The sequence below is a fragment of the Mustela putorius genome, unplaced genomic scaffold (assembly GCF_011764305.1).
Source record: "Mustela putorius furo isolate JIRA1106 unplaced genomic scaffold, ASM1176430v1.1 tig00537227_pilon_pilon_pilon, whole genome shotgun sequence".
Taxonomy (NCBI): domain Eukaryota; kingdom Metazoa; phylum Chordata; class Mammalia; order Carnivora; family Mustelidae; genus Mustela; species Mustela putorius.
In genome coordinates this window covers 32,658,937-32,682,782 of record NW_025422368.1, presented here as the reverse complement: position 1 = coordinate 32,682,782, position 23,846 = coordinate 32,658,937, and the positions used below count along the sequence as shown (strand labels likewise).

The following is a 23,846-nucleotide window of genomic DNA, read 5'->3' as shown; positions in this document are numbered from 1 at the left end:
TTCCCCAAATCTGATAATTTAAATTCCTTTATAAACTAGTTAATATGCTAGTTCTTCTACTAGAGCCCTATGCTACTAAATATTGGCCTAAAGGCAAAAATGGTTAAGAAAAAAGCAGTTCAAAGGGCATAACCACCAATGGAAAGAGAAAATACAGTATGCACAAAACATCTTTATTTAAATCAACTTTGTTTTCTCTGCTGATATTTTTTTCCTCTTCAAAAAAAAAGGCAATGGGGGCTCCTGGGTGGCTCAGTGGGTTAAAGCCTCTGCCTTCAGCTTGGGTCATGATCCCAGGGTCCTGGGATAGAGCCCCACATCAGGCTCTCTGCTCAGCAGGGAGCCTGCTTCTTCCTCTCTCTGACTGCCTCTCTGCCTACTTGTGATCTCTCTTTCTGTCAAATAAATAAATAAAATCTTAAAAAAAAAAAAAAAAGGCAATGGCCTAAAGAGGAATGTTGGACCTACCACGTCTCTGTCAATTCGGGCCGCCATCATCTCTGGTGGTTCCTCCTGCTCATGGTACTGCCTTGGTTTCTCAACTGAAGGAAGAAGAATCACAAGTCTTTCAACCTGTTACCTAAGCGAGATCAATCTAGGTAATGAAACCTGAAAAGCAGCTAGCAAAGAGTGCCACTTGCAAAAGGAAACACCTTCGCTGGACACAAAATCAAAACTGCTCATCATCTGTGAATGACATGCATTCTTGACCTCACCAAGAAGCACTTGGCCAGGCTGATGTGCTGGCCTTCAACCTTTATGATGTCTATTTACCCTGTAACTTTCCTCTCTATTTTCCCTCTTCTCAAGGACAGCTGCCTGTAGAACCAACCCTAATTTCTCACCCTATAACTCCTACACAAGAAAGAAATATAAACTCACATTTAAGCACCTGCTCCTCGAAAAGGGGTCAACTAACTTCTAATGCAACCTCCCGAGTTTATACATTCCACCACTGTGATTACAACAAAGCTCTGGGGGTTCTGACATTAATGTACTTTTCAAAAATTCTAGTTGTCATTAAGCTTAAAACCCAGTGTTGGGCTTACTGATTTACACTTTCTAAGTATAAATACCTACAGGATTTGCAAATTAAGTAATACTTATCTTAAGAGCATTCAAGATGTTAAGTTGGCTCAGTTAACTAAAGCATGATGTTAATCATAAGGTTATTATAATGTACTCCCTTCTGGTTAATACTACCATTAAACAGATACTTCTACAAATATTTCACAATAGATTAAATAAAAGAAAAATTGTACAGATGAAACAGGAAAAATGTAAGATCAATAATGGAAAAAACTCATACTACATCATCATGACTCATGATGTTCAATATAGAAAACTACAAAAAATACTGGGACTTCTGTATTGCTATACCTCTTCTATGCCTTTCCCTACAAATGGAATACTGGCCCCCAAAAGAAGAAATTATGGAGTCTTATGAAAGTTAATTAGTGGTTCTTAAGTACTTTAAGATAATCAGAATTTATATTTATGAAATCTTGCCAGTTAAATGCTGTTTTACATGGAGTTAGTGGCTTCCTACAGAAAGCAACATGTTGAACTTGAAATATAGCTAGTTAGAATTCCAGATTAGCCCCAAAATATCATTTAGAGGGTGAGGTAAGCAGAGATTCAGTATCTTGAAGGCTTTCTCACAGTCTGTGGCACCACTTGGAACCCACTGCCACTACTCTACAGAGTTCACTGTTGGAAGTCAGGATAAGTGCACGTCAAGGATTCAAAGGAAAAGTTTAGTCTGAGTTAGCCAGAGCCTTCAGAGGGACCAAAAAGATACTCCTTTTGGGGGGATTTCCAACCAAAAACTGGCTTGGATCCAGACAGAGCCTCACATGATAAGTGTTACGTTCTATTTGGCCTAGTAGAAAATAAGAATTTCTGAAAATTCTTACTCTCATTTAAGTAGATAAGCTTGCACAGCATTTTTTAGACAAAATCTAATTAGAGTCCCAAAACATCCCAGAAACAAAATTTTCTCTTTCTTGTAAATTATATTAGGTTTTACAGATGTTTTCACAAATTTACTCAGAATATTTAGAAACTCCTCTTAAAATATTTCCTCAGCTTCAAGGAAGACTATTTTGATCCCTCTGAAAAAAAACCACACCTCTTCTACCAAAACAGTAGTAACAAAAGTACCATATGAACACAAAAAGTAGGAAACACTCTAAACTCCAGTTTTCTTAAACACAAAATTTCACAGAAAAAAAATGGATCAACAGAAATTTGTATGATTTCTAAAAATAAATTGTTATGAAGTTAAGTATTCTGCTACTTCATTTTTGATAAATGGATGTTTCAGAGATTTCTTTCTTTCATCTGATTGGTAGCTGGATTTAAGTGTAAATCTCTAAAAATAACTTCAAGGATACAAAAAATATAAGTAAAATGGAAAGCAATTCAGAAATAAAAAAGTCGATTTGGCAAAAATGAGACAAACCACATGTTGTATGTATTACACTGCAGTAGAGACTGTTGTAGACATTTGCTTTCAGATTCACAGAAACCCATGAATTATTATCCCTACTTTACAAGTGAGGTTGAAACACACAGAAATACTGTCCAAGGTTATTACACAGCAGATCCTGGTCGTACTCCAGGGTCCAGCCTTTGACTCAGCAGACTTAATGTCCAGAGCCACTCACTGATGGCCACCAAGTTCTATTTTTTAACTACATTGTTAGTTATCTGCATGAATAATGCCTTATTAGATAAAGGATAAGTGACTTAAGTCCATTGAACAATAGGGCAAAAGAGTGATGCTCTAGTCTTCATCAAACTCAAACTCACTGGATCACAGTTTATTTACTCATAATGAAGAGACTGGACCAAACATATTTGAAGGCATTTTCAGTCATAAAAATTTCAGATTTGATTAAAAAAAAATTAATAAAACCAACATTCTTACATATAAAAAGTTATGCTAAGTTCTATGCTAGGATTATTTGTCTTTGAAAAAAAATGTCAAGGTAAAGTGATGATGCACAGAGAGGGCCCCTTTGACAAGTTTAGCAAGAAGGAGATGCTTTTACTCTTGTCCTAATACTGCCCTGATAGCCTTTATCATGTAAGCACAACAATTTTCCAAACAGGAGAGTGGTAAGATAATAATAATGGAAAGAATTTTGAAAGACAGTCTTTGCAAAAAAAAATTTTTTTGTATATAAAAAATGTATAAAATGTATTACCATTTTTTGTTAGTTGAGTCAAACTTCCTATTTTTGATCATATTTTTTTAAAAAGACTGTAATCCTAATGCCATAATTATTTAAATGACTGATCTGAACCCTCATATACAATAGTCTTATAGTGTCCAACACTTGAATTTCCTTCATCTAAGTGTGGTATTTTTTTTATTAAAAAAAAGCTAACCTCAAGCTTCAGCTCAGAAATCAGTACCTGAATTTGAGCAAGAATTATGTCACAACCCAAAGTCAATGTTAAATAAGCAACAGTCCCTAGAGATACTCACAGTCCCCTTGGTCAGCGGCCCATGCAGACCAGGCTGCCACCCGACTACGAACATCCACCTGGGTAACGGTCCCAGGGGGCACCGGGGCAGGAGCTCTTGGTGGAGGCGGTATACCGGGGTCTGCTTTGGAAATCATCCTAAAAAAGATGAAAAAAAAATAGAATTTTTACCATCTCCATGTCTATCAATTCTCAGTTTATGGTATTAGTTCTTCAACCTTAAGAACAATGTCAGGGGGAGGACAAAAAGGATTTCCTAACCATTTCATATTATGTATATTTACAAGTATATATGAAATACAAAAACACAGAAAATTTTTAATTCATCTGAACATTAGGTTTAATTTTTTTCTGGGTCTCCCATGACTGGGAGAGGTCTCCACATACCTATTTGTACTCTCCCAGGCTACCTTCCCTTAAACTGCCACTCAGCTGTCCTGACCCTGACTACACATATGAGAGAAGGCTTCTCAGACAAAGACCAGAAAACACACAGAGAAAGGTGCACACGTGTACTGGACAAACTCGGAAGAGCGAATGAGCTGAAATCACAGGCTGTATTCTGTAAAACAGACCTTCATTGAAGATAATTTTTCTAAGTCCTTAGAGCAACAAGAAAAACAAACCCAAAAAACAAAAAGAAAAACACAAATAAAAAAAACCTTAATTTCTTTCAATGTTTTTACCTCAGGGCTTCTGGCCGCCTCTTCTGTTTCCCTCCTTTACTGTCACTGATTGCACTCTCAATGTCTTCACTAATGAGGTTTGCCTGCAATGGAAGACAAGTTATCTGGGGGGTCATAGATTTTTCTTGTCTTGATGTATAGGTTCAAACAGCAACAACAAAAGGGATTATGTTCCCTGTCTGAATCAGTAAGCGTCCTGATGCAAAAGAAAAGTGTTCTTTTTTGAAAATGTGCTTTCAAAACATGACTCTTGGCAGTTTTTTGGTGTGACTTTTATGACAAATTTCAAAAACTGAAGAAATTCTCAAAGATTATTTAATCCAGATCCCATTAGTTTAGACAAAAGCTATCTCTGCATACAGCCAAAGAGAAAAGGATTTGCATATGCTGGAATTGTAAGTATATATGGAAAATGTAACTGTGAGAAAATGTCTGCCTAAAAAGAAATGAAGGGGTTAGAAGTGCACGCCTGTAGAGCAGAGCTCCTTCCCCTTTCTCATCCTCAGGCTCCAGGAGGGGCACCCATTAACCTACTGGAACAAATCACTCAGTCCCAGCAGACACTTCCAGTTCGGGACAAATACAATGTAATCATGGGATGAACCCCAACCCTAAGATAGAGAGAGCATGAGTGAGGAGAAGGTCAGAGGGAGAAGCAGAATTCCCATGGAGCTGGGAGCCCGATGTGGGACTCGATCCCGGGACTCCGGGATCATGACCTGAGCCAAAGGCCATCGTCCAACCAACTGAGCCACCCAGGCATCCCAGTTGTACCCTCTTTGATATCTACTTTATTTTGTCATTTTAGGTAAAAGCTAACGTTCTCCAATTAACTCCTCTAATACTTTTCCAACAAGAATATTTGATTTGGTCTTCTTGGGAAACAATGAGAAGTTAGCAGCTTCTTAAGTTTATTTTGTTTGGTATGAAGTTTATTTATGGCCAGTGATGATTATTGCATATTAAATTCCTGCTGGGATGTACTTACCTTCTATTTTCGTTCCTGCCTGTTCTCTGTCACTATGTATGTTTTTCTCAAATATGTACAATGTATATTCTTTTACCATAAGCACAGATAATCATAACATTTTAGAGCTGAAAGGAAACGTCAAGATTATCTAATCTGTCCTCTTTGCTTTATAATTAATGAAACTAAAGAATTCTCATATAATGGCTTGGCCAAGGTCACATTCCCTATTAAATGTGAGGGCTAATGCACCCTAGTTCAGAGTTACTTCTATAAAACTATCTTAGTTTCAGGAAGACATCATAAACATCGTGTCGAAGACTCTGTTATGTGTGATATTAAATAAAATTGAAGATGCTTAGGAACCCTGAACTTCCTGGACTCATCTTTCTAAGGAAAATTTTACTATAGAGGTGGGCAGGAGCGTTGTATAAAACGCCGTAATAAAGAAACTTCAAAACTCAAAAGTGATGTTGTAACATGACCCATATAAAAGAAACTACATCATATTTCATTGTGTTTATATTTTCAATGTGTCAAGGATAAAAAAAAAAAAATGGCCTCATGTGGAACATAGCACTCATGAGCAAAAACACAGAGCTGCATAGTGTTATTTGAGTTTTTAGACAAAACAGTAATTCAGTAAATCTGTTTCAGACCCATCAATACCACCATCCCCGATCAGATAAAGCAAGCCCTTTATTCTCAACATTGAAATCCAGAAACTTTACTCAGCACAGTAACTCTTAGTTTCACAGTAAATTTTAGAGCACTGAAGCAAACACCAGATTTAAAATGTCTTTTAGTTTAGTCCTCTGTTTTAAAAATATTTTAATTAAACTTCAATATATTTTCAGAAAAAAATATTCACATTAATACTTACTTAATACTTAACAAATCTAACCTTGCAAAATTCTTAATACCTTTCATGACTTTCAAAATGTACTACATAAAATTCTGATGAACATCACTATGTAAACTATATAAATACCACAGTTATTTTCAAGTAAAATTTTTAGAAAGTCATCTATACATAAAGCAAGAAAAAGAAAAATATGAAATAGACTGTTGACAGTCAATCTTAATTCATCTATCATATTTTAATGTCAAAGAAATACAGAAAAGATCAAATGACACTTCACGCTAATCTCCCAACATTTCTTTATAAAATAAAAATTACCTGTATGTTTTATAATATAGTCACAGTGATAAGTCACTGCTTTGGCAAAGCACCAATCAACTCAACCCAAAATGATTCCCCTTTTGGAGAAATCAACTCATCACCTAAAAATATTCAAGGTTGGTGATAATTTCTAATGTCCAACAAAGCACCACAAGTGATATGTATTTGCAAATTACGGTGTACTGTGAATACCAATCTTCAGAATACAGCATGTTTTTACTGGTAACTGTGCTTAACTACTTTCACATTATTACTTAGGGATTACCCATCCTGAGCAATTATTCAAGTCACATAATTAAATGGTGAGCTTTAAATCTGTATCATGGAAAATGTCTAAGGGTTTCATTACAATAATCCATTTTGTGTGATTAGTGCAGAATAAAATAGGATGGCATGATTACTTATTGTCCATAAAGCACAATTTTAGAAGAATCAATTTTTAATTATATAAGTCCAAGTAACTCAATGAAGAATTCAATATATTACCTATGCCTGTTTTTTTTAAATTAATAGAATGCATCTTTCTTTTTTAAAATACTACTCTATTTCCTCTTTATTTACTGGAACTCCCAGAAAGATATTAAGGTATTTGTTTTCCTTACAAAATCCTAAGAATCTAGAAATCCACTGGTCATGTGACTGAAGTGGCTAATCTAATAGCTGTCAGAACATCTAACTGAAAGGGGGAAAAATTTGCTATTCTTTTACCTTAATCTCATCACACTGGAAAAGATGAAGATCTGGCTTGTTTTGAGTTGGCTCTTTGCACACCAGGGCAAGAATTGAATCATAGTTACAGGAATGCATCACAGCTTGGCAGTGCTGGATTGTGCTTAAAGGAAAATTCTCTAGTTCATTCTGTAAACAAAGTAAAAAAATAACTTGTAATTTTTATTGAGTATCTAAAATCTACTGAACAAAGAGCTGTAGACACTGTACAAATAATTTTTGAAGTCTGAAGTCCACACTGACGGTGAATACTAGTAAACCCTGCAGACATAGAGATGGAGTAGATACAAGGTGGCAACAGAGAAACAAGGTGGAGCTAGAAGGTGAGTGGGAGAAAGAGCAACAAAAAGGAAATATTTAGCAGAGGAATGAAGTTACGTTCTTAATAAACAGAAGAAATACTGAATTTAGCACTACTGACTTCCTCAGGTTGTGAAGTAGAAATGATATTTTTAAGAGAAAAGTAAAGTGGGGCCTTTTTCCACAATGATTCACCATTTTAAATGGCATTTTTTCCTCTCTGCCTATATGTCAGAATTTCCTTTTACTTGAACATTGAACAGTCATACTCTTTTAATTTCTACCTTCAGTAATTCCAAATGTTAGGCTAAAAATAATATATCATTTATACTTTTAAAAAAGATTTTATTTATTTATTTGACAGAGAGTAAGAGCGCAAGTAGGCAGAGTGGCAGGCAGAAGGCAGAGGGAGAAGCAGTCTCCCCACTGAGCAGGGAGCCTCATGTGGGGCTTGATCCCAGGACCCCAGTATCATGACCTAAGCTGAAGACAGACGCTTAAGGACCGAGACACCCAGGAGCCCCACACTTTTTTTTTATTTCAATGACTCTCTCAAATGAAAAAATTCATTATATATATATTCATTCATTCTAGCCAAAAATGTTAAATAGCTGGGCCAGAAGGATCTCACTAAAAAATACATTCTTCAAAGTAATTAACATGTTTGTTAGTATAAAAGTGAATACTCCCTAACCTATAAACAGTTACCTAAATAAAATACTGACAGATACTTAATGAGCTTTCTGAATTCTATACTTAATGAGATATATTTAAAATGCTTATTGTGATACTAATGCCTTTATACAAATAGTAAGTGGATCATAATGAATTAATGAGAGAAACTGATTTTTTTAAGTAAAGAAAATACAATATCTGCAGGGCACCTGGGTGGCTCAGTGAGTTAAAGCCTCTGCCTTCGGCTCGGGTCATGATCCCGGGGTCTTGGGATCGAGCCCTGCATCGGGCTCTCTACTCAACAGGGAGCCTGCTTCCCCCTCTCTCTCTGCCTGCCTCTCTGCCTACTTGTGATCTGTCTGTCAAATAAATAAATAAAATCTTTAAAAAAAGAAAATACAATATCTCCAATAAATGAAAATTGTTAAATAAAGAACAAATAAAAGAAAAAAAGCAGCAACTTTGATTACAGATAGCATATACACACATACAGCATACCATGAATTTATTCTAACTTTTGATTCCCTGAGGTCCAGCAAAGGCAAATTTGGGTTCCATCAAAATAAAATGCAATTTATCAGAGGACCAGAAATAACAAAATTTTCTTTCTTTGAAAAAGTAAATTAAGTACTATCCTTCCTTTATATATAATAACGTAAAACAATGAGGATGAGAGAAGCACTCGGTTGCTGTTCTCTCACTGTGTCCGATGGAGTTGAGAAAACAAAGGGCAGATCTTACTCTGAGTCCTACCAGAATAGTCTAAGATGATAAGGACCGTTGTTTTCTTTATCTTAGCAACTCAAATGCTTATCAGATGATGGGACTCAGAAAAGTCCTGTATTGAGAGCTCCAGCATCATACCTACCAGTGGTTGTGCAAAATAAAGGTGCCTGCTACAGGGCTGGTGAAAAGTTAACACACACACACAAACACACAATCCCTTCATCCCAGGTTACTCAGTGACGGTTTGCCTAGTATATAATTAATATATGTCATAACGAATAAGGCTCCACTGGGGCCTTATTTCAGTGTTATGATTTTTTTTTTCTCACTTCCTCCATCTCATCCTTTGTGGTTTAAAAAAAAAAAAAAAAACATGTATCCCTCTATCTCTAGTTTCAGGAACTGATTTTTGTGGGCATAATGTCTATGCAGTAGTATATTTCTTCTTTAAATTCACTGACAAATATTTTATTTTGTCAAACTTTCATCCCCTTTTAAACAATATGACCTGCATGCCAACATAAATACCTGTGGAACTTTCCTGGAAGTGAAATCATCTAAATTTTAAAGACTTACCTTTGATTCCAAATCAATCAGGCTCACAGCTCTGTCGTCCACTTGAAGAATCATATCCTGGGTCCACACTTTGCCCTTGGCATCGAGCAATTTCAGCTTCCTTATTCCATCATCAACAGTTATCATAGCATCTTTCCGATCCAGAACAAAGGTAGTCAAGTGCTTATGATTGACAAAAAGGAAAAAAGTACTTATAACACACACATCCAATCCAGAACAAAGGTAGTCAAGTGCTTACGATTGACAAGAAGGAAAAAAGTACTTATAACACACACATTCTCTTAGTTTTCCGAAAGAAAGCGACCTAACTAACCAAAGTGACCTAACCAAAGTCAGTGACCTAACCAAAGTCAGCGAGTGGAGCAGGGAGGGGCCAACACAAGGTCTCCTCCAACGTCTTGGCTCTCTTATTAAGATAAGAAAGTCAAGCAGGTTTTTGGTGAATGGAGTCATAAAATAGCTAAATCTGTATAATACTGAGCCATGCTGAGCTACATAAATAGAACATAAATTCTGAACAGCTTAAAAGCATTCTCTTAAGACTGATCCCTCCCACATCATTCCAGGCTGGTTACTTAGGTGCTGAGCCACAACAGGCCCTTTGCACAGACATAGGCAGACAGGAGTGGGTAGTCAGCTACCACTGTAGTAACTGTCAAACTCGCCATGGTACTGAAACGAAACCTCACATCTCATGAAGCATGCTTGCTATGGGTAGAAAACAGAAAATAAGAGCAATTTAAAAATTACTTCCTACTTAAATATGTTCTATAGGAAGCAAAAGTCACCTATGTAGATTCCAATCAAGAGCAAATATATCTTAAAAGATAACTACACAGGAAAAATCAAACAAGAAAACCGTTGTTTAAATAGGTCTAAATCATGACTTTAGAAAAAACTAAAACTATCATATGATCTCCGTGATATGAGGAAGTGGTGATGCAACATGGGGGTTTAAGTGGTAGGAGAAGAATCAATGAAACAAGATGGGACTGGGAGGGAGACAAACCATAAATGACTCTTAATCTCACAAAACAAACTGAGGGTTGCTGGGGGGAGGGGGGGTTGGGAGAAGGGGGTGGGATTATGGACATTGGGGAGGGTATGTGCTTTGGTGAGTGCTGTGAAGTGTGTCAACCTGGTAATTCACAGACCTGTACTCCTGGGAATAAAAATATATGTTTATAAAAAATAAAAAATAAAAAAAAAAAACTAAAACTAAAACTAAACCACTCAGTGAAATCAAAGGTGTAATTTCAAAAAAAGATTCTAAAATATAAAACAGAAGCACCTGTCCTGTTTTTAAACAAAATAAAGCTGCCAATGATAAATAAGTGGCCAATTTATTTTCTATGAAAACGGACCCCAGATGAACAAGATACTTTGTTATTTTACACCTCAGTTTTACAAAAATCACAAAGAAAAAGATGAACACAACTCACAGCACATCACAGGAATAAAATAAAACATAATTCTGATTTTACTACCCAATTTTTAGGTCCCTCAGGGTTCATTCTAAATTTTAGCAAACATCAAAACATCTTACTTCGACACGATATTGGGATATATCAGACACACTGCTGACACTGTCCCGAGCATAATTCTTCCTTTGTTCTGAAAGAGAGGTTGAAGAAGTCATTATTTAGCCACTAACAGGCTGAAGTTCATGTATCAGTGTCTTGTGGCCATCTCTAAAACGAGTCTATCTCACATATAAATACAGTAGCTGAAAAGTCACCATTGTGTGGCATATCTGAAAACACTCATTATTCACATTAAATGAAAAAGCCTACAGAAAGCTTAAATGATATGCAAGAACAATTTGACCCAATACAAATTTTCAGAATCCCAAAAGTAAATCTAGAGTATCAATGTTGTCAGAAAAAGAGTTATTTAGTGTATGGGTTTTATTCATCAGATACCTACTCTTTGGTAAAAAGATAAAAACTGGCTTATAATTCTCTTCTCTTAGTGTACAGAGAACAAAACAGAATTGCCCAATACTGTCATAGATACTGTATTCTAGGAGTTAGACTACCTTATCAAGATAATGGCCACTACAAGGAACATCTCCTTTCACAACATCCAAACTATAGAGAGTGTCAGAGGAGATTCAAAACATGATTTAATCATACCGATTGCCATTAAATTTTAACAGTTTCCACACAGCTACAGAATAAACAAATGTGATACTCAGAATTGTAGATATTGGCTTTTAGAAAATAGGAGAGTCAGGTAGAAAGTTACTGCACCACACATTGGAAAAAGCAAAAATAAACCTTTATTTTCTTTCGTAAAATGCTGCAAAACCAAAACATAAGATATGTGGAGGCAATATTTTGTATTTGTTGTTCTCTAGTCAGGTAACTTGCTTATTTGTCAATTCAGAGCTGCCTATTCTTTCTAAAACAGAATGGTATGATGAAAAAGAAACCTGAGTAAGAACCAGAAGATTACTGACTCTAGCTTTGGCTCTCTCACTAAGTAGGATGCTCAATTAAGGCAAGACGCTTAGCTCTGGACCTCAGCACTCTTCTTGTAAAATGAAAGAGTGAAGTAAGATCAGACCTCAAGACTCCCACAGCACTAAGATTCAGACCCACACAGACACAAACACACATGCACACGTGTGCACACACAGGAACATACACACGCTCCTCAGCTTTCCTAATATCTAACTGCTTTCAAATATAAACATGTTTCTTTCAGTTAATATAGAAACTTTTAGATCTTCTTACAACTTCAGAAGTTGAAAAGTTCTCCGGAGCTATGAAAGCAAAGCAAGTATAAAAATATAAAGTATGGGGCGCCTTGGTGGCTCAGTGGGTTAAAGCCTCTGCCTTCAGCTCAGGTCATGATCCCAGGGTCCTGGGATAGAGCCCCGCATCTGCATCTGGATCTCTGCTCAGCAGGGAGTCTGCTTCCTCCTCTGCCTGCCTCTCTGCCTACTTGTGATCTCTGTCTGTCAAACAAACAAACAAACACATAAATAAATAAATAAATCTATCTTTTAAATCATAAAATATATATATATATATATACACATATATATGTATGTATATAAAGTACATATACAGATTTGGAATGTTAACAGAATTTTTGAAAACTCTGATAGAGTATTGTTTCACAATATATACAGTAGTAATCATCTTCTATAGTTACCTTAAAACCTAGATGAAAAATATCCATATTCCTCATATTATATCAGTCTGATATTATTCCTATATCTTCTATTTTGCTTTTGCAGCATTAAGTTATGTAACTGAAACAGACACACTACAAAATTCGGTATCTTCTACCTTTTTTCTTTTGTTTGGATGATGACCTGAAGAAGTATGATCCATCTGTTCCTACCAAAATAATGTGATCAAAAAGAAAGATCTGGTTTCACCTTAAATTTTTCTATTTCAATATAACAAAATGTACATAAGCTTCACTTACATGACTATATTCTACATACTGAAGAAAAAAAGACCATAAACAACCATGAATTTTCTGATTATTAGCCGAGCATTAATCAATGTGAGATAGTTAACAAATGGAAAACTGTTCTCAGGAGAACTGGTGACACACAATATAAAACTGAGGAACATATCTGACAAAAGCACTTTGAGAAATAATCCCTATTTCAGGATCACGGGTCTATCGCTTTCCAGCACGACTCTCTATGGCAGATGCAGGACATGGAGGTGGTTCTGTTTCCTGTGGTCTGACCGGCACAGCAAGAGAAATGGCCGTGGTTGCCATGGTAGCCAGTTGTGATATGGGAACCCCAGGACACTCAAATGCTTCACCGAGTCTTTCAAATAAGTAACTGGTAAACACAACTGAAGCTCAACTGTATGTTTTGTAATTAAAGATTCTCATTATGAAGTAGTAAGATGTGTTTTCCCCCATTTTTTAATACAGTTTCTTAATATCATAGAAACGTATTTTACAAGTACAAGAGAAAAACACTGCCTATTTGATAGTCTTTGTAAAGAACATGACATTCACTGATCACTGAATGCCTAGAAGATACGTGTTATTTCTAATACTCCAAATGCAGAATCCATTTTAGAAATTGTTAACCTGCTTTCTCTGCAATGTTGCCCAATAAATAAGAGGCATGTGTTATAAGAAATTACCTTTTAAAGATCCTAGCAGTATATAAATGCCATAAAATGGATTTATAAATAAGCTAGTAGTCCTAGTGATTTAAGCCAATGAATAAAGGTTAATATTAACATTTTAATACAAAAATTTTGAAAGAAAGTTCCTAAGAGGCAATTATGATACATTTCTTTTTTATGAGCATCGTATGTACTCTCAGGCACAGTCGTAAATAGTAATTATGCTCTTAAGCAGAAAATCTCACCAAAAGCCTTAAAAAAGCATGAGAAATCTAAATGAAGTCTCAGTGATACTCAAGATAAAGCCTCTAATGACGTTCCCTCCTTTCACAATGGTCATCAGCCTGGGCCACACACTAGAGTGAACTTGGAAAAACAGTGCCTGGCTCCCCACTGCTAGGGACTCTCCTGTAACTGGTTCAGGATGAGGTCTGGGCACTGGAATTTATAAACGCCAATTCTATTGTGCCGTCAGGACTGAAAACCACTGGTCCAAAATTTGTACAAACGCCAACTCATCTACTACATGTTACTCCCTGAAGTCGAAAATCTTTCTTTCCAAATTAAGAGCGTAAATCATAGTCAAATAGTATATTAAATCATCACTGAAGAAATCTGGCAGCAGATTTCTGGGTTTCTCATGTTATAGGCAGCTCAACTGCTCAGACAAAAGCCTTAGTTTCTATCTCCTTTTCTCTCTCAATCTGAATTGATTTTTCCTACTCGCTTCTATACCACAGACCAGAATATACAAACCCAAAGAAATGGAATAAGGTGAATTCAGTAACCAACGATGAAAATCCTTTACAGATTATTTTCGCATTATCGGATTGATGCTGCAGAATTTGATAATTCACTTCCAGACTGGGAGCATTAAATTCAGGTTTCAGAAGACTTCGGGTGACTGTGATGTATGGATGTAGGTTCATCGACTGTAATAGCAAACATAACACTCTTGGTGCGGGTTGTTGATAGTGAAGGCTACATGTGCAAGGTGGTACGTGGGAAATCCCCGTAGCTTCCTCTCAATTTTGTTACGAACCTAATACTGTAAGTCTTATTTTTTTTAAATGTATGTTTTGGGGTGCCTGGGTGGCTCCGTTGGGTAAGTGTGTGACTCCTGATTTCAGCTCAGCTCAGGTCATGACCTCAGGGTCCTGAGATAGAATCCCATATCAGATTCCGTGCTCGGTGGGGAGTCTTCTTAGAGATTCGCCCTCTCCCTCTCCCCCACACTCTGTCTCTCTCAAATAAATGAATGGATCATTAAAAAAAAAAAAAAGAGCTAATATTCAGATAATTTTATTTTCTCTTTCTCTGAAAATAAAGCATAGCTTCAAAGTGAGGATTTGGCAATTAAAAAGTAACATAAAAGTAGCTGCTGAGTATTTATTTCTCTCTCTAAATAAAACAATGGGCTACTGTTTTAATTACTTTAAACTTTCAAGCACAGTAAAAGAGAATTCCTTTTCCACTATTTTAGTGTATAATTTCCACAGAGGTGAGGTGCTTAATGGGAATCAGGGGAACACTGCGGGGTAAGAACAGCCTCTCATTATCTAGGCCGCCACAATCACAGTTTGACAAATCAGTATCAAAACTAAGATACTGTTTTTAATAACAAACAAGGTCATTTTTACAAAACTAAATTATTTAAGAGTTAATTTTACTTGTCTATTCAACAAATTGTTAAGACAGCTTATCCCATGAGAAGAAAAGAAGCTTTAAAATTTTCAGGTAAGGTGAACACTGCCAGTCTTCTTGAGTCATAAAACACCAGCACATTCTATGAAGCTGAACTGTGACTCTAACATGGCCTAACTGCCTGATAATATATAATCATGGGCCATTTATTTCTTGAGAATTAAAAAAAATTGCTCTTAAAAAAGAAGATTTGGGGTGCCTGGATGGCTCAGTTGGTTAAGCAACTGCCTTGAGCTCAGGTCATGTTCCTGGAGTCCCAGGACTGAGTCCCGGATTAGGACCCCTGCTTGGCAAGGAGTCTGCTTCTCCCGCTGACCTCTTTCCTCTCATGGTCTCTCTCTCTCTCTCAAATAAATTAAAAAATAAATAAATAAAAATAAAATAATAAAAAATTTAAAATAAATAAATAAATAAAAGATTTACATATTTTCTCCAGTTAAATACTCACTGTAAATGAAGATAGAGAAAAGAGAAATGGATTTTAATTCCTGAATGCCACCTGAATGTGTAAGAGATTGCTGGGCTCCAAATCTGACAATACACAAAGAGATTAATTCCCATCCAAGTTCAGAAGATAGAAAGGGACATGAAGAGAAGATAGGTACAAATAAATAAATAAATAAAATAAGTAAATAAAATGTGGGGTACAGATCTATTAAGAAAAGTGCTATATTCAGGAATATTCCTATGAGATAAGTCAAGCACTGTGTAAAAATAAAGAAAAGTTTATTGTAAAGTCAATTATATCGAAATGAATTATATGGTTTACAGATTAGTTATACTCAATTCTTACTAGTCCCTCCTTGAGAAGAAAAAAGAAAAACAGGAAAAACACAAATATATTTTCCTCCTTCCTGGCTTCACAAAAAAGTTCAAACTTGAGGCACCTGGGTGGCTCTGTGGGTCAAAGCCTCTGCCTTCGGCTCAGGTCATGATCCAGGGAGCCTGCTTCCCTTCCTTTCTCTCTGCCTGTCTCTCTCTGCCTACTTGTGATCTCTGTCAAATAAATAAAATCTTTTTAAAAAGTTCAATCTTAAGGCTGAATGAATAGAGAACGTGTCTATCACATTTAACCAATACAACAAAACAAATTTCATAGTTACTATAAATGTCAGTAATGATAAAATATATATATATATATACAGCTAACTGGAAAGTCTGTGAAACCTGAGTTTTTCTGGACAGAGGATGACTTTAAACAGCTGATTAGTATAAATGACTGTATTACAAATTCAGCAATATTGAATTTACGGAGAAGTTACTCTTCTAGGAAATTAAGCTATTCAGAACATAGCAGAGCCCACACTTAAATGAGTCCTCTGAATGGCAGACCGATGTCACAAGTCTGTACATTGAAACTTGCACATTTTAATATGCAGACTTTAATGGGATTCTTGATTCCCCACTTATAGCTTACTCTACTAAAGATTTTCCTTCTAGTTTTTCAGCCTGTATGTATCAGAAGTAATGCCAGAAGGAGGCACATTGACAACAGGCAAAAGTAACAGGCTTGGGACATAGCCACATGGAAAAAGTAGCCACAGATGTTCAAAAGGGAAAAGATTTTGAATGATTTGGTATAAAGGTAGAGAATACAGCCTCTGAGCACACCAAGGCACACGAGCTTATGTGCACTGATGACCGTCTGAGTCATCGATGGGAGACTACAGGCACCACGCCCTGGAGGAAGGGAAGTTTTAATATATTTTACAAGTACTTCCTTAAAAATGATATTAAATTTTAGTGCTTAAAGACTCTGACAAGCAGGCTTGTTGGAGAAAAATACAAAATTTTCAACTCCTCAATAACAGTAGCCAAATGAAATGTTACTGTCATGAGGTATGTGGAGGAAACTGAAATTAATATTTATTCTCTATTTATGTTGTCAGGGACTTTGGTGATGTAGAGCCTCTCACATCCTGGCTTTGAAATTTCTTGTATCATAATGAAGAAATGACAAAGCAGGGTTATTAAACTGCAGTATATTTTAACTCCTTTCCTTGAATAAATGAGCACATATCCAAAAGAAGCAAATATATCATCATAATCATATAGTTCAGAGTACAAAAAAATATTTCTAGTAATATCTGGAATATAAGCTTAAAAATATGATGAAGATTACCCTTGATCCTGTCCAAGCATCACTGAGATTACACATATAATATCATTTGGAGGTAACATCAAAATATTAAATTTGAGGGGCTTGATTAATCTGAGGACCAAGGACAAAAAGTGGCTCTCCTATGTTCTTCCTCAATGCCATGACAGACTCATTACTTCTATTTTCTCATATAAACTTACCACAATATTATTTTCACTTCTATTTTGTAGATGAGGAAACTGGGGCGAAGAGGTAAAATCATTTGCCCAAAATGGCAGTCCTCTGGTAGAAGGCCCATAATTCAACCCAAAATTGCTTGGCCCCCAGAACCCATGTTGTCTCTCCGAGACTGAAGTTACTGAGTTCCTGAAGCAATGTAGGGGGGACATGATGGTGTCAGACCTGAAAAGCATTCTCATGAAAAAGACAAGCTGCATGAAACTCTAGAGGCAGTCAGTATCAAACCTGTGGCCAGCGTATAAAAAACAATGGTCATTACCATAAAACTCATGTTCCAGTGCACTAAATAGTATCTTCACATACCAAAGAAGTTCATGTACCACCCAGGAAAGAAGCTAATTCTTGAAAGATTTATTCAACTGGTTTAATCATTGTGAAAGGAGAAATTTTAAAGAAAATGGATACACAGCGATAAACTACGCTAAAAATCTTTACCAATTCCTGAGGAAAAAGAAAAAAGAAAAAAGAAAACTCGGGAGGCTAAACACTCAATGCTAACTAACTACAGTTGGAACTTCAACTACAACTTGCTTACTGCAAAGGTTCGTTCAAAATCTGAATGTATTTCTTCCCTATTTTTCACACCATTCATTCCACGGGCACTGACTGAGAGTTTCTTTTGGGAGGGAAGGGGGAGGATTAGATACAAAGAGGAATGAAACATTATCTGCAACTTCAAGGAACTTAAAACCTGCTTGTTTCTCAGCCAAATACATTTGCTAAGTCTTCTTTCTTCTTAATAAATGTCTCTTGGATTTGCCCCTTTCTTTCCCTCTCTTTGTATCCTCTGTTTTACCCATACACCGTTCATTTTTGTGACTATACAAGATTGTCACATTTTCTTATAATCAAGATTTGTAAAGTTATGTGACTCGGACAAATCATCTCACCTTAGAAAGGAACCTCAGCTTGTTCTATATGTAAAAAGGGGAAAACAGAAATTTCCTGCTTATAGGTTACTGATTTTCAATCCTCAGATCTATGATTTTTTGAAGACCCTCTTTACACAAAGTAAACATTAAAATTTGCAAATGACTTCTACATTTTATCCCTTACCCCTTTTCTTAACTCTCTGAAAACAGAGTTTTCGATCTATGGTATTTGCGAGATGATCGACACTCTTTCATCTGAACAAAAGTCTTAGGGCTATTACTTAGATGTCTGACTGACTTATTTCTATTCATACTCATCATAACCATCCTCAATACTGCTATGAGTGATCCAAGACAACAGACCTTTTATACCCCTGATGAAAAAACCTCAATGGCTAGGCATTTCCTGCAAACAACGTCCAGACTCCCTAGTATGATTCTTCCCACTGTGGTCCATGTTTAGATTTCTAAGCTTACTTCCCAACGCACCACCTTGCACCCTCGAGTTAAGACCAAACTGTGTGCGGTTCATTCATTCATTATATATTCATTCTGCAAGTATTGACTGAGTGTATATTATATGTTAACCACTGTGCTGTGCTATGCTTGGGGGATCCTGAAGTAATCAAGGCAGACATGGCCCAACTTCACAGAGCTCACAGTCTTGTTTATAAAGGGTTCGTACTGCTCTTTACAGCACCCACCAATCTCTCAAATGCCTGCCGCAGAGTTCAGCTCAACGCTCAGCTCCTCTATGAAATCCCTTCTGACTCCCAGCCCTACCACACAGAACTGACCGTCCCCACTGCACCTCAGACACTGCCATCCAAGTTTACGTAAATTTTTATTATAACAACGCATTTACTAGTCTACCTCACCAAACCAGTGCATAAGCAAGGACCACGTCTTGTTCATCTTTGGAATGACTAGATCGTCACTGAAAAGAGGCTATGAAGACTTTGGCCTGGCACACAGAAGTCCTTAATAACTACCTGCCTAGAAATGAAAGACTGAAGGAATCAATCATTTTGCTTTTTTTTTTTTTTTTCAAAACCAAACCAAACCAAACGACTTACTTTCTTCTTTTTCAGTTTCTTCAAGTCATTCTCTAGACTGCAAGTCCGTTACAGTCAAGAACCACATATTACTAGCTCTCTTCTGTGCACATATTAATCTACAAAATAAGCATCTGTTGGATAGATTCTCTGGATCTAAAACTCACAACTACTAGGACACGGTAAGGATGTCTTAATATAGTACTGGAGAAAAGTGAAACTAACACTAATCAGATAGACAAAGCCATATGAAAATCTATCCGTTATGGTATAAAATCCATTTTATAAATGTCTGATTTGAGTCCTAAGGCCCTGTCACTCACTACACAGGCAGAAAGAGTCACAAAACCCTACAATTGTTCCATCTTACCACAGCCAAGACACTGTGGATCCAGATAATGAAAAAAGGGGGGGGGGATTCCACATTTATAAAAGGTTGTTAGTTCCTATGACGGATAATAATAAGGATACTCCCAACAATAACAACAACTGTATACACTACTTCCTGATTATCAGGCACTACTAGGCACCACATGAAGCATTTTACATGTACTAACTCATTTAATTGTCACATCAACTCTGTGAGATATCCCACATTATAGAGATAAGCAAAATTAGGTACAAGAATCTTCTCCAAGATCACTCAGCCAGTAAATGATAGAACTGAATTTGAACCCAGGATGTCTGGGTCCAGAGTCTTTGTTCTTAACCACAATACTGTTCTGAGTCTTTAACCATAATACTATTCTTATTCTTTATTATTGTACAATAATCAAAGCCCATGCAGACCCCGTGAAAAAAATACATTTCCAGACTTATGGGGTATATTTCAGGAGTCCTTCACTTCTTTTTAGTAATGACTTCTAATTTATACTAAAGTTTAAAAATACATTATTTACACATGAGACAATCTAGAGAGAACAAAGGAAATTAAAGCAGAATCAAGGAGAAATCCTGCTACTTTCGCAGTACAGAAAGAAATGATACTATTACACTACTAAAGTTCAAGAGCTATAAGGAAGAAGTCCTGTGAACTGTCAGCCCACAATGAAACAGGTCATTCATGAAGATCAACAATTATATCACAAATAATTAGCTGGGAAAATCCACCTAAGGGACTGACTCCATTTAAAAGACTCCTTAGAAAACATTGCAATACATCCGTGGTTGCAAATCACATGACAGTAAGAAGAAGTCATATCTTAGTAGATTTTTATAAAAACTTTTTTAAACAATCCTTATCTCTCACTATGTCACTCCAAATAATATAAACAAGGCATGGGTTCAAATGACAAATCTGAATACAAAAATACAAATTTGTAAAATGTGGTTAGAAATAGAATTACACCTTGTCAAATAAACACACATACCATAAAGGGCCTTTGCACTTGTTTTTGAACTGTGCTCTCTGTCCATTTGGGAAAAGGTGGGTGATGTTCCATAGCCACTGTAATTTAAATAAATAAATAAAGGTCATTGTTCTCGGTTAAAGTCCAAAGTAAGCAATAAAAATTCAAAACTACAAATAAAAATTCCAATGTACCACAATCATCATGTGTTTTTAAAACACATAACTTAGGTTTGTCAAAATGAGACAGATCCTGCTCTGGTCAAGAATATAAACCACACTACCCCAGTGTAGACTGAGGTAGGTACAAGTCACAGCCTCCTCTCAAACTCCAAGTCAGAACCTTCATAAGAAGGAAGTCAAGAAGGCTCAAACTATCTCAGAAGAGTTTAAGCGTGCCATACTAAATTGAGTTGAGAGCAGTGATCCAGTCATAAAAAGTACTCAATGACTGAACCTGTCATGGAATAGACATTATTTTCACAAAAACTTAAAAGGTAAAATAACACTTTATCATTAATTGGACCCGCTTTTCCCTAGCCTCCTGCTACTAATAATGGGAAGTGGAGTAAACATATCACTTGAATTTAAAAAAAAATTATTCAGTAAACATTTATAAACCCAAAAACCTACTAGAATAAGGAATATGGCGGGGGACATGATCCTTTTAATATAACAATTAAGTAAAATGGTTACAATAGAATGTGACATCTGGATAAAACTAACAGATATAACAGGTGAGATCAAAGAATGATTCAATTTTTATCAGGATGTGCAGAAAGTCTTCACTGCCAAGTTGGCATTTCTGCAGAATAGAAAAGACTGGGAAGAAGTTCTACAGACAGGTGGAGAATTAAGTGAGGAAAAGGCATGAGGAACTGGCTCAGTGACTAGCACGGTGTCCAATGGAACGATGCATCTAATGGGGCTGCCTAGAAGAGAGGAATGGCTTCAGACATAGGGAAGGCAAATAGAGGGGATAAGAATTTTGAATTTTTATTCTTTAGATGCAGCAAATTATTTTATGCAAAGACATGCCATGATCAAAAACATTTTTAAAGAAAATAATTCAAATGGCAAGGTAGCCGGGTAGAGGGTACTGCAAAAATTATGGTAGGAAAAAGGCCCTACGTAGAATTAGAACAAAAAGAAGGAAGAGACAGGGCGCCTGGGTGGCTCAATGGGTTAAGCCTCTGCCTTCGGCTCAGGTCATGATCTCAGGGTCCTGGGATTAAGCCCCGCATCAGGCTCTCTGCTCAGCCTGGAGCCTGCTTCCCCTTCTCTATCTGCCTGACTCTCTGCCTACTTGTGATCTCTCTCTGTCAAATAAATAAAATTTAAAAAAAAAAAAAAAGAAAAAAAGAAAGAAGGAAGAGACAGAATCAAGAGTTCTTTACAGAAGAAAATGTTACACATTCATGACTAAATGGATATTTATTGTAAGAAAAGGGAGGAAGACTGAGGGTGTGGCCAAACTTTCTGGCTTGAGTAACTGATGTACATGATACAATTTACATCATGAATAACCTATGAATTCTGAAAAATAATGAGCAAACTCCAGACCACAATGGCCAACATAAAGTAACTACAATATTATCTACAATAAATAAAGGGACAGCCACTTATGTCAGGGACCTGATTTCAACTTCTACCCAGAGCCATAGGGATTACTTTGTTTGCTCGCCTGACTTTCTATTTGATTTACACAGTGAAAAGTATCTTGACAGATTGGACTGGAAGACATTTAACTCTCCTCAAATGCCAGTGTTTTATAAATAAAAGTAATAGCATACTCCAGAAAAACGGAAATCTCGGAAGTATACATTCCACCATGGAAAACAGTAATACATAAAATAACAGAAGAAACTGCCTTCTAGTAGGTCATTGTCCTTGAGGCAGATATTACTTAACCATCTTTTTCTTTCCAGACACAGTAAACTTTTAAATACAATCACAGCTTAGAATTAGAAAGAAATTTTATATTAATGAAGAATAAACTACATAAAGAACTGGCAGTTAATCTTTTCAGTTAAAATATAAAACAAAACCACCAAATCAAATCCAAAAAGAACCCCAACAGGGGTGCCTGGGTGGCTCAGTCAGTTAGGCTTCCAACTCTTGATTTTGGCTTAGGTCATGATCTCGGGGTTGTGGGATGGAACCCCATGCTGAGCTCTGTACTCAGAGCAGAGTCTGCTTAAGGTTCTCTCCCTCACCCTCTACCACCCCCACCCCTGGCCAAGAGTCCCGGCTCATGCATTCTCTGTCTCTCCTTCTCTCTCTAAAAATAGATATATAAATCATAAAAAAAGCACCCCAACAAATTAAATATAAACCTTCCAACTTACTTCATTTGAGCTTGATACATTCCAAAACCACTGGGATGATTAGAAATATGACCATTCATTGTGGTTTTCAGTCCTGGGTTCTGAAAAAAGAAAGGCACATAGATTAAAGGTAATAAAAAGGTCAAGACATTTCAGTTTCAAGTTATGCATTCAACATACACATGTCACTGCCGGGATGACAGAAACACAAAGATAAAGATCTCCATCCTTAAAGAGCTCTGGCGCCAGAAGTGCAGATGGACATATAAACAAAGATTCAACTGGCCTTTAACATTAATGTATTAGAGCGGTAAGCAAACTGAGGCAAGTTAAAGAGAAATCTAAAATATAGTTCTGAGTCCGCTACATATAGAAGGCATAACTGTATATTCTGCTCAACCCTTACACAATTCTTGGTTTTACGAAATGTAACTGTTTCATTATGAAAGTACTATAGGTTTATTAACTTTAAAAACTTGAGAAAAGTGCAAAATACAGAAAAGAACAAAGGGGAGAAGCAGTACCCAGAGCACTCTCATTTAACAATCCTGTGAGTTCCCTCCAGTCTTTTTCTTGCATCTACCTTTCTTCTTTCTCCCTCCTTCAAAGCACATTTGACAACATTGTGTATACACACACTTGGATACACCTTTTTTCCAAGAAGGTATCCATTTGCACATTCTTTTCACCTTTTGTGAGAAAGCAATTTCAAAAGTTATCACCTGACATTTCACTTCAGAAAACATTTTT

The 23,846-nt window shown here is 36.3% G+C and overlaps 1 protein-coding gene across 6 annotated transcripts in view; it reads right to left on the bottom strand.

Moving 5' to 3' along the window:
- Positions 1 to 23,846, bottom strand: part of EPS8 (epidermal growth factor receptor pathway substrate 8) — a 181,575-nt gene that overhangs the window by 42,736 nt on the left and 114,993 nt on the right. For 5 of the 6 annotated variants that reach the window (XM_045073347.1, XM_045073346.1, XM_045073349.1 and 2 more), the window contains 9 exons: positions 23,118 to 23,197; positions 20,792 to 20,868; positions 12,637 to 12,687; positions 10,884 to 10,951; positions 9,338 to 9,499; positions 7,040 to 7,189; positions 4,182 to 4,264; positions 3,497 to 3,633; positions 469 to 542 (listed from right to left, as the gene is read on the bottom strand). In XM_045073347.1, coding sequence (XP_044929282.1) covers positions 469 to 542; positions 3,497 to 3,633; positions 4,182 to 4,264; positions 7,040 to 7,189; positions 9,338 to 9,499; positions 10,884 to 10,951; positions 12,637 to 12,687; positions 20,792 to 20,868; positions 23,118 to 23,176 — 861 coding nt within the window. In that variant the 5' untranslated portion in view covers positions 23,177 to 23,197. Of the gene's footprint in view, positions 1 to 468; positions 543 to 3,496; positions 3,634 to 4,181; positions 4,265 to 7,039; positions 7,190 to 9,337; positions 9,500 to 10,883; positions 10,952 to 12,636; positions 12,688 to 20,791; positions 20,869 to 23,117; positions 23,198 to 23,846 lie in introns of those variants that run through there. The other variant, XM_045073350.1, reaches the window with a different exon arrangement.